The 10,650-nt window shown below is 37.9% G+C and overlaps 1 protein-coding gene across 3 annotated transcripts; it reads left to right on the top strand.

Moving 5' to 3' along the window:
* The first annotated feature begins 601 nt into the window (after nucleotides 1-601).
* si:dkey-94l16.4 (uncharacterized protein CG5098) lies at nucleotides 602-10,123 on the top strand. Of its 3 annotated transcripts, none has more exons than XM_048170197.1 (6): nucleotides 602-734; nucleotides 3,768-5,947; nucleotides 6,023-6,116; nucleotides 8,114-8,163; nucleotides 8,304-8,375; nucleotides 8,481-10,123. In XM_048170197.1, exons 2-5 carry the CDS (start codon nucleotides 3,773-3,775, stop codon nucleotides 8,346-8,348), a joined length of 2,364 nt encoding a protein of 787 aa, XP_048026154.1. In that variant the 5' UTR covers nucleotides 602-734; nucleotides 3,768-3,772; the 3' UTR covers nucleotides 8,349-8,375; nucleotides 8,481-10,123. The 3 variants fall into 3 exon arrangements, with proteins under 3 accessions (XP_048026154.1, XP_048026153.1, XP_048026155.1); XM_048170196.1 differs by having other exon boundaries at nucleotides 602-819; XM_048170198.1 differs by lacking the exon at nucleotides 602-734 and adding an exon at nucleotides 814-938.
* Nucleotides 10,124-10,650: the final 527 nt, after the last annotated feature.

Here is a 10,650-nt window from a genome sequence, read left to right as displayed (position 1 = left end):
TTTAAACCTACCTATATTGTAATTATAGCTATAAAATATTCACAGGCATATTTTCTTTATGCATTTCCCTAGCGTGTAATCCTTTAATTTAGTGTAATCCTTTGTTTTACTCGTGTTTTCGCAGTTTCCCCTATTAAAGGGTTAGTTCGACGTAAAAGTGCATTACCAACGCCGACAGATGACAGGATTCAATGGAATCAATTCAATGGAAAGGATTCCGGAAGAGAATACAATGCTGAATAAAGTCATAGTAGTTTTTGTTTTTTTTGGACCAAAATGTATTTTCGATGCTTCAACAACTTCTAACTAACCCACTGATGTCACATGGACTACTTTGATGATGTTTTTATTACCTTTCTGGACATGGACAGTATACCGTACATACATTTTCAATGGAGGGACAGAAAGCTCTCGCACTAAATCTAAAATATCTTAATTTGTGTTCTGAAGATGAACGAAGGTCTTACGGGTGTGGAACGACATGAGGGAGAGTCATTAATGACATCATTTTCATTTTTGGGTGAACTAACCCTTTAAATCCAGTCACGCAGCGGCTTCTTTTGCCACTCAGTCCAGCTGAGGGAGCGTTCCGGCGGGAAAGTGACGTCGATGCATACCCTCTATTACAGGAATCTCGTGTGTCGCAGCAGAACTACAACACATCCCATGATGCAGCGCAACGGCGCATCGTGACCGACAGCAGCGCAGCTCGACCGAACCACCGGACAGCTAAAGTATGAGAAGCTCTTATTCCACGCGTTATTCGGTCCAAACTGCAGACGGTCAGAGCCGCGGGATGAGTGAATGAAGATCCGCTCGGTGAGTGAGTGAGAGAGCGAGAGAGAGAGAGAGAGAGGCTGCGGTGCACGCGCGCTCTTTGTTCAGCTCGCAGCGCGTTATAACCGAGCCGAGAGCGCGCTTATAGCGTCTAATCTACGGTCAGTTAACTGGGGTTGATTAGGGTTCATGTGTTTGTTGAGCGCGCTGTTTTATTCTCCTCAGAATATATGTTAGCTCGCATGCTAACAACAAGCTATGCTAACGTTAGCATAACACGGAAAAGCGTCAGAGAATCACTGATAAACTGATTTAAAACAGATCCAGATCTAAATAAACCCATTAAAGCGCTTAAATGTGAACGCGTTAAATAAAACCTGCTGTTATAGGTATTATCTGAAGGCCTCGTCATGAGTTTGCGGTTTTAAATCAAACACGGGAGTACAAAAGTGATAAACACTAATCTGAAGTATTAAATATTGTGTAAATGTGACGTTAACTGTATTAAAATGTAATCATTCATTACAGTGGTGTATATTAACCCTTTTGTATTCAGTAAACAAGACAATAAATGTAACTTATTATTGTTATTAATGAAATTAATGTACTACGTTTATTGTTTTTGTGTACTTTAAGGGTCGTTTAATGGCACTAAACTTAATTATGCATCATTTATTTTAATATGTATGTTCATGTATAGCAATGGCAAGGTTTAGTATCATTCTGATGAAGTAAAACAATCAAAACAAGATGTTTTGGTGTACAATGATCGAAGACCACCGAAGGGTTAAAACACCACAGCACATGAATATGGTGTTTGTTTACTGGTGTATAATACTTATAAAACATGGTATATATTAAAATACCAGAATATATTACTTTTGTTACTTTATTATGCCTGCTTTGTCTTTTCTAAGCAAGCGTTTCATCGCACAGAAACTCTTGCGCAATATTTCCGCTATTGTGCAAAAGTGTCACCAACACTGATTGCATGAATTTAAAGTGGTTTAAATCTTTTGATGTCATAGTTGTGACTTAATCTCATAGTTTGGCATGATTTTTTTTTCATATTTTTGCATCATCCTGATGTGAGGGAAATCTAAAAGGCAGCTATAAATATTTATGTATAAAGACCTAGTTTATACTATCAAAAATTTTTATAAATATGTGTAAAATATTATTTGGAAAATATTTAGTTTAATTATTTTTACTAATAAATATATATATATATATATATATATATATATATATATATATATATATATATATATATATATATATATATATATATATAATATTTTAATGTTTATTTTTATTTAACCTTTAACAATTCATTTTAATTATTTTATTTAGTTATTTTTTTTTTTTATTATTAATATAAAATAGGTGTCATAGTTGTGACTTAATCTAATATTTTTGCATTATTCATTTTTTTTTTTTTTTTTTTTTTTTTTTTTTTTGCATAAGTTTTGCATCCTTGTGAGGGAAATTTAAAAGGCAGCTCTAAATATTTATGTATAAAGAACTAGTTTATACTATCAAAAATAAATGTAATAAATATGTGTAAAATATTATTTGGAAAATAATTATTAATGGTTTTTTTTTATTCCATTTTTATAATTCATTTTAATCTATTTATATTATTTTATTCTATCTTTAATATATATTTTATTTTAATCTAATATTTTATTTATTTTATTCCTTTATATATTTTTTAATCTATTTTTTTATCTTTTTCTTATTCATTTTTTATAATTCATTTTAATTTATTTTTATTATTTATTTTATTTATATAAAATAGATGTCATAGTTGTGACTTAATCTCATAATAAATGCACTGAATCCATGAGTTTAAAGTGGTTTAAATCTGATATTAAGTAGTGTGTTGATAATTTACTGGAACATTAACATAATTTATTTTATCAAGTCCAAATTAAAAACCTATTTTTTTTCTTTGGCATATAATCTTAGAGAGTTTAAAAGTAGTTATCTGATCTTTGGTTTTTATTATTATTGTTATTATCTTTATATTTTTATATTTATTTGTATAACGCTTTTCACAATAGTCGCATTTACCAGATTAGAGCTGCGCAATGATATAGCCTAGTTAATATTTTATAACAATATATCAAACAATCAAGAAATTGAGATTTGCGATATATTGTGTGTGTGTATATATATATATCTCGCCCTACATAAGTGTACTGTATGTATGCAAATAAAGTTATACATACATACAACTTGATATATAGAGCTGTGCGATAATACAGTTTACATTTTATGACAATATAAACAGTAATGCATTGAAGAGTGAAGACTTTAGTATGATGTTAGTATTTTGCACTGGGTGGTTTTCATTATTATTATTATTATTTTTATTATTATTATTATTATCATCTCTATTATTTTAGCCTTTGTATTTAATTGTTGTGAAACACACTGGTCAACTTGCATTGTTTTTAAACGGTTAGTTCCCCCAAAAATGAAAATTCTGTCATCATTTACTAGCTGTCATGTCGTTCTAAACCCACAAGATTTTCGCTCATCTTCGGAACACAAATGAAGATATTTTTAATGAAATCTGAGAGATTTCTGTCCTTCCGTTGAAAGTCTATTGAACCAAAACTCTTGACACTTTAAAACGTTCATAAAGAGATGGTAAAATAAATCCATATGAGCCAAGCAGTTTAATCCAAGTCTTCTGAAGAAACACATTCGCTTTATATGATTTAATTTAGATTTTATTCACATATAAACAGCCATACATAGAGCACTAAAATATGGTAAGCAGACACTTCATTCATATGGATATATTTTATGAATAGACTTTCAATGGAGGGACAGAAATCTCACGTGTGTTCTGAAGGAGAAAATTCTTATGGGTTTGGAATGACATGAGGGTGAGTAAATGACAGAATTTCATTTTTAGGCGAACTAACCCTTCAATGGTGCTATATAAATAAAACAGACAGTCCTGTTTCTGCTCTCAGTTGATATGGAAGAGCCTCCCAGCAACTCCGATGGTTTGCAGCCTCAGGATCTGTCGTCGGCCTGCGGCCTTCCCAACATCTTCGATCTGACACGGAACGGTGAGGAATGTCTGCTGAAAGCGAATCCCATCGACGCCTTGCGTGTTGTGCAGACGCCGGGCTGGTTCGTCAATCCTGGGACCAGCAATGGGGCGATTCTTCCAGAGAATGACTCTGACCTGCTGCCGCTTCCCACAGACCAGATCCAACCGGATGATGCGTTTTCCAACACGGCCGTCATGCTCTCATACCTGAGCCGATCGCATGTCTTCTCGGAGCATTCCCCGGTTTACGGCGTTCCTTCGGCATTCCTTCGTGCCTACGATCCTGGCAAACTGGCGGCAGATGCGGGAGACGCGCCACTCTCGGTGGACTTGGACCAACACTGTCTCCAGCAGGTGTCCGTGCCGGTCGGACTAACAGCCTGCGAACCGTTTGGCTTCATGACGCCGGCTCAGGTCGTCGAGAACGTGGCAGCGTTCTGCTACCTTCAACAACCTCCGGACATGGAAAACCTTGCTTTGGAAACACTCAAGTCTTTACAAGCCGATCCCAGCGAGTGCAGGTTTCCCATCAGCGTGGACGAACTTCAGAATGGAGCTGCTAATGCAATGTGGAACGTCGGACCCTTCGAGGGAGGATTTCCGGAGGACAACGGCACGGATGCGGAGGGATTGTGTCCAACTGCAAACCCGGAGCTCGTCTTTCTCATCTCCAGATCCGAGGAGCCGGTGGTTTTAACGAACGCACATGGAGCTGCGAGCTTCGCAATGCCGTTAAACCAAGACGTCAGTAGTCCATTAGATTCCGGATCACCTTCGGCAGAGCAAATAGAGAATGTTTGCACTTTGCCGCAGACTGCGAGTTCGCCAAGCGGAGAAGTGGATGATGCAAAGCAAGAAGAGGAGTCGGATGCGAAGACCGAATTGTCCTGCAACAATCCAACCGAGTCCATGCAGGTCAATGATGCGTCAGACACGGATGCATTCAAAACAAGCGATGGATTGTCTTCGCTCACCACCGAGAAGACATTCGAGAGGAAAAAATTGCCTCCGAGAGCCCGAAGAGGCACAAGGATGGTAGCCATTGTTCAAAACATCCAACCCACCAGGTACAAACCGAGTCGAGCCCGTGTAATAAAATCTCAGGCGAGAAAGTCCAAGAAAAACAAGTCCTCCACTTCCCTGAAGAGGATGCAGGATGTGGCCGGAGAAAAGACAGCATTGCATTTACAGAAAGAAGAAACAGAAATCAGGCGCTCCAGGAGACACAAAGCCACACAATCTACCTCATCTTCTGCAAAGACGTTAGATGCATTCTTAAAATCGACAAAGAAAAAGTCCTCCGAAAGGAAAAGAAACTGTCATTCCTTACCGATGCCTCGAAAACAAGTTAGTGCTCACAAACGACCAACTTCTGCGAAGAAATCTCATGCTGGCAAGCGGAAAAGAAAGAAACACAAAGTCGGCCGCACGTCCTTTTTCTCACCGCAGGAACCCGAAATTAAACTGAAATGTCTGAACTGCAAGGAAGAGAAGAAGGAGGTGCGGGATGACACCTTCAGGCCGTATGTGCGCGTGCATCTCAAGGACTTCCCAACCTGTACGGTTGTCAACTATCCAGAGAACAAGCGGGGAAAGCGGTCGGCATCTGCCGGCTTTGTGTCCGGCGTGTTGCCAGCGACGCCTGGACTGCAGTACGGACGAGTCTGCGCAGACGGCACGCGGAGCGACGTCCTAGTTTGCTGTCTCTGCGGGGGATCGTCGAATGCGATGGACCTTGGAGACTTGCATGGGCCGTATTACCCTGAAGGCTACAAATCAGCCTCCAAAGTCGTTTCCAATCCAGAGGAGGAGGATAATAGTGACTCCAACTCGTCTTTTAGAGGAGGCAGTTGGACGAACTCTTTTCGCAGGGTGCCGGAGTCACCGGATTCGAGATGGACCGAGCCGTCCAGTAGTCCAACAGCGAAGAGACCCAGGACGGACTCCACCACTGATTGGTTCAGCCCTCCCGTGGTTCCTCTTGACGCTAGCGAGCACTGGCTCCACGCAGACTGCGCCATATGGTCCGCAGGTGTCTTTCTGGTTCGGGGAAAACTGTATGGGCTGGATAAAGCCGTCAGGTTGGCGAAAGCGTCGGTAAGATTTCGAATACACAGATTCTTTAACGTCAAACGATCTGCAGTAATGACACTCAATCGTTTGTTTCTCCAGGGTTGTTCGACTTGTCAAAAAAGGGGAGCAACGTTGGGCTGCGTTTTCAAAGGCTGCCCTAACAAGTACCACTACACATGTGCGGTGCAATCAGGTGAGAGACTCTGTTGCACAATATACGCATGTTGTAGCGTTAATTTTGCCATCTTTTTTTTAATTAGCCTAAAGGCCTGTTCACGCCAAGAGCGATAACTGTACCAGAGTCAACACCAGCTAATGGTATCGTTGTGTTTATTCTAACCGCGCTGCAGTTTTGTCATCTGTCGCTTTAAATGCTTGAGCTCTTTAACCCTTTAAACCCGAAGTTTACTGCCGGCGGTACAGTACCCCCCCCACCCCTGAAAAAATTCATAATCAAACTACAGGAATAACACAAAATGGGTATAATTTTAAAGCTTAGCAATCAAGTCTTAACGAGTGCTGAGTAGTCCCTCTAAACCGGAGTGTACTGTTCGCAGGCGCCACCTAGCTACGAAAAAAATCATATTTTCCAAAACTACTGCCTTGATCAACACAAAATAGGTGTCATTTGAAAGCTTAGCAATCAAGTCTTAACGAGTGCTGAGTAGTTCCTCTAAACCGGAGTGTACTGTTCGCAGGCGCCACCTAGCTACGAAAAAAATCATATTTTCCAAAACTACTGCCTTGATCAACACAAAATAGGTGTCATTTGAAAGCTTAGAGTCTGAACTTTATAATGGATGTAGCCACTTTGATTAACTAAGTTATTGCTGAGTTATTTGCTGATAAATTAAAAAAAAAAAAGTTTTCATAATATATAAAATACTTTTTTTGTACTATATATGAGCTGTATGATGTTTTTGACACATTGCAGTACAGTCATATGTCATTTGAAAGGTCTCTCGGAGTAGAATACAACAAGCATAAATGTTTTGGGCTTTGATTAAATTTGAGCGAGTTTTTGTACATGAAGCCCCGCAAGACCCAAATGTAAATAACATACGGATGCGGCATTTATGTCACGTTTTCGCTCCTAACTTCATGAAACATGCCACGATTGTGGAAAATTTACAGCAGATTAAAATGAGTCCAAAATCAGCATAATCCAATGCATCGAGATATTCCTCACAGAGTTAAAAGACATAACACCCCACAGGCGCCAACTAAAATCGAATGTAGCTTTCACGTGGCGTTTTCGCTTAACTTCATGAAACATGCATAGATTGTAGAAAATGCCACATCATTATTTACAGTGGATGCTCCCGATTTAAAATGAGTCCAAAATCAATATAATCAAATGTGTCGATCATGTGATATTCCTCATGGAGGAATGATTTTAAAAATGCCCATTAGGGGGCGTCGAAGGCTAAACAAAAAGGATACCTTGAGTCCAAATGCTGTAACTTTTGATTACTTTATGCTCAATGGAGATCAATAATCATCAGCGCTTTATTCTCAGTGTAGAGAGAGTGCGTGCGTGTGGTTGCCAGATTGTAAATATTAAAACACCAGGCAGAAAATGTTAGAATAGCTCTGATAGGGGGATTTTAACTTGTGGGATCTGGCAACCTCAGGCATGGAGGCATGTTAAAACAATGTAAAATAGTTTTTTCTTTTGAAGAAGATATATAGAGGTATTTTGGTAGTTTTTATTTTTTAAACTACATTTTTCATCAGCAGTGCTGCATGTTCATAGTCCATTTGTGGTGTGGTCAATGTCGTCTCGTCTTAGTCATGGTAAAAAGGGCGACTGTTTTTTGTCATAGATTTTGTTAATGGATTTAATGCATTGCATTGTTTCGAAACAGGCCTTTCGATGGCTTTTGAACAGCTGCTTTTGTGTCTGCATTTGCACAGCAGACGTGTTTAAACCTGTGGTCAGACACACATGGAAACAGATACGGGAAATAAGCGTGCGAATCTGCCTGTGCATGAAAGAAAAGATTTAAATGTATAATTTCTAGTTCAAAAGTGGAGTCAACAATTGCTGTTTCAGCAGTTACTGAATTCAGAACAACACAGAGATTTGAGATCTTTCCACTTCTGTTTTTGTTTTTATTATTTTTTTATATAATATATATATACATGCTCTTCAGGACTAATTAATGCGTTTCCTCATCTTTATTATAGGTTGTGTATTAAACGAGGATAATTTCTCGATGAAATGCAGAAGGCACAAGGTATATGTATAATTTTTTCTTCTACCTTTTTTTTAGATGACAATTCACGTAAAGTATTTCATTATTTGATTCGTAGATTTATTATTTGAATATTTTAAGATGCTAAATATAGTGCTTTTTTCTTTTGTCTGACGCATTAGAACAAGTCCATTAAAGGATCATCATATGGTCAAATCAACAGGTGACGCTGGAGAAAGAGGATCCTATGCAAGGTCTGAGCTCAACACGTGTACACTGGAAAATAAGTTTCAGAATCCAAATGTGTGCATGTTTTATGCATTTCATAAAATACAGTGTTTTATTTGTTTTTTTTTTAGAGTGCGTTTGACCTCTGACCTCCAGCAGCGTGTTCCTGTTCGCCGACCGCGGGACCTTCAGATTCTCTCTGCTTCTGACAGAAACACCTGAACACCTTAATGATTCTGCTGTTGCACTGCTCATAACATCTCTCACTGTCACACAGATGGCACTTCGTGAGACTCGCAAGTCGTTTTGGGTGGGGAACGTCGGGCGCGTCGGAGTGAATTGCACATTTAAGCGGCTCAAAGCAGGAGATGAAACCTCTAAAGCTGAACCATAGCACAAAGCCAGTGTGCTTGTTTCATTTGCCAATATACTTTTTCACAATATGGGTTTGTCATATTTATATATGGGGGCAAATTTATTTGTTATTATTGTAAAAATTTTTTTTTGTTGCTGTTGTAAAATTCCTTTTTCTGAAATCAATTTTGTTAATTCTGTCTTAATTTATGAACTGAATTTGAAATATACTGCTTGTCAGAATGTAAATCCCTCTTCATAATCATCACTATATATATATATTTAGTCACATCCAGTCATGAAAAATCGTCCTTTACAAAATACATTTAAGCTGAAGTGAAGGAAAACATGATGAAAGTTGTGGAAGCGACAGCAGGGGTTTATGCAAGCATTTTTGAAGGGCACTTTGTGTAAAGAAAAAAATTGGGAAAAGATCAATTTTTTTTTTTTTTTTTTTTTTTTTTTTTTTTTAAGTAAGAGTCTGACTTCTAAATTCATGGCCAAAATCCAGATAACTGACAACGGCACATTTACACACTTTAAGAGCGAGATCCACTCTGAACATGTCACTTTCAGTTGCATTAATTGTATGATTCACAAATGTAGTTTTATTGTAAGAAATGCTGAATATTAATGTAAGTTCACACATAACTGAATATAACTTCATTTTCACCTCAGCCAGTGGATATTCTTGTTGGTTCTATGCACTTAAATGCGTCCCCTTGACTTTTGCAAACTAGTGTAAGCTTGCATTAGTAATGATCCATTAGAAATGACCTGTAGGAAATTTGATACATTGGTTTTTTTGCACATGCAATGGAAACTTTGACTTGAGAAAGCATTAATTTGAACTTTAAGTGTTTGTGAAATGTTGAACTTCAATTTGTTAATCTATAATTCCTTTATAAAAGTGGGATTATTCATTTGTTGCTGCCTTGCTAAGACAAATCAGTGTATTTATGATTTTCACCCAGGAAGCACTTCTTTAATTCTTAATGAACGAGACGCAGTGCATTAAACATGACACGTTAAGTGTATTTATATGTCAGTATTTTTGTCCAAAGTTTAAGATGAATCTGGAATCTCTGCCAATTTCAGCCTGATGTATTTGGCAGCTCGTGTAATGTTGTTCATGTCTGTTAATGGACTCGTGTTGTGTGCCATACTCTTGTGCAAATGTCATTTGTTTGGTTTTTCTTTTCTCTAACTTGAATTGTCACATTTTAGCATCATACCAAATGTACCAAAAACAGTTTTTGTTTGCGTTGTTTTTCTCAAATGTCTTTTCGAATCTTAATCTCAGGGTTGAGCAGGGTTCTTTTGTGTTGTTGTTGACATTCTTACCCCGAAATGTATTTATCTTGAACTGACTAAACCAAGTTGGTCAGCGTAATAAATTGGCTTCTTTTATTTTGCCTAACGTGCTTCTGGTCTCGCACTCATTTGTATTTGCTCATATGGTTTTATCATGATGAATATAACCAGTAATAGTAGATATAGATGTAATTTCATTAGGGCCCATGAAGACAAGAGATTGAGGATATTAAATTGCGAGCAGATTTTTGATATTTTAAACGGTTTGGCCGTGGCGTTGAAACAAATTTATGGCGAGAAAAGGGAAACAGGAATTGTGTTATAACTTATGCATACATTGATTTTTATGAAAATTCAGCTGTGTCATAGCGCCTCCAGCTGGCAGCAGGAAATGTCACTTTCAAAATGCTTTGAAATCTCCCTCTTATTTTTACTCGATTTGCTACAGTCTTCATCAGAATAAGGTCAAGACACCGCAGATGCACACCTGCGAAAGGATTCATGATATCTTGAATACTGTTGTCATGGCAATGCATTAAACTTTAATATTCTTTATGGGGGAGTTTGAGGCACTTAGCATGTTTCAAATTGCATGAAACTCGACACATCAGAGTTGCCAACCAGAAGACGTGG

The sequence above is a fragment of the Megalobrama amblycephala genome, linkage group LG20, assembly GCF_018812025.1.
Source record: "Megalobrama amblycephala isolate DHTTF-2021 linkage group LG20, ASM1881202v1, whole genome shotgun sequence".
In the NCBI taxonomy this organism is placed as follows: Eukaryota; Metazoa; Chordata; class Actinopteri; order Cypriniformes; family Xenocyprididae; genus Megalobrama; species Megalobrama amblycephala.
This window is presented reverse-complemented; position numbering and strand designations above follow the sequence as displayed.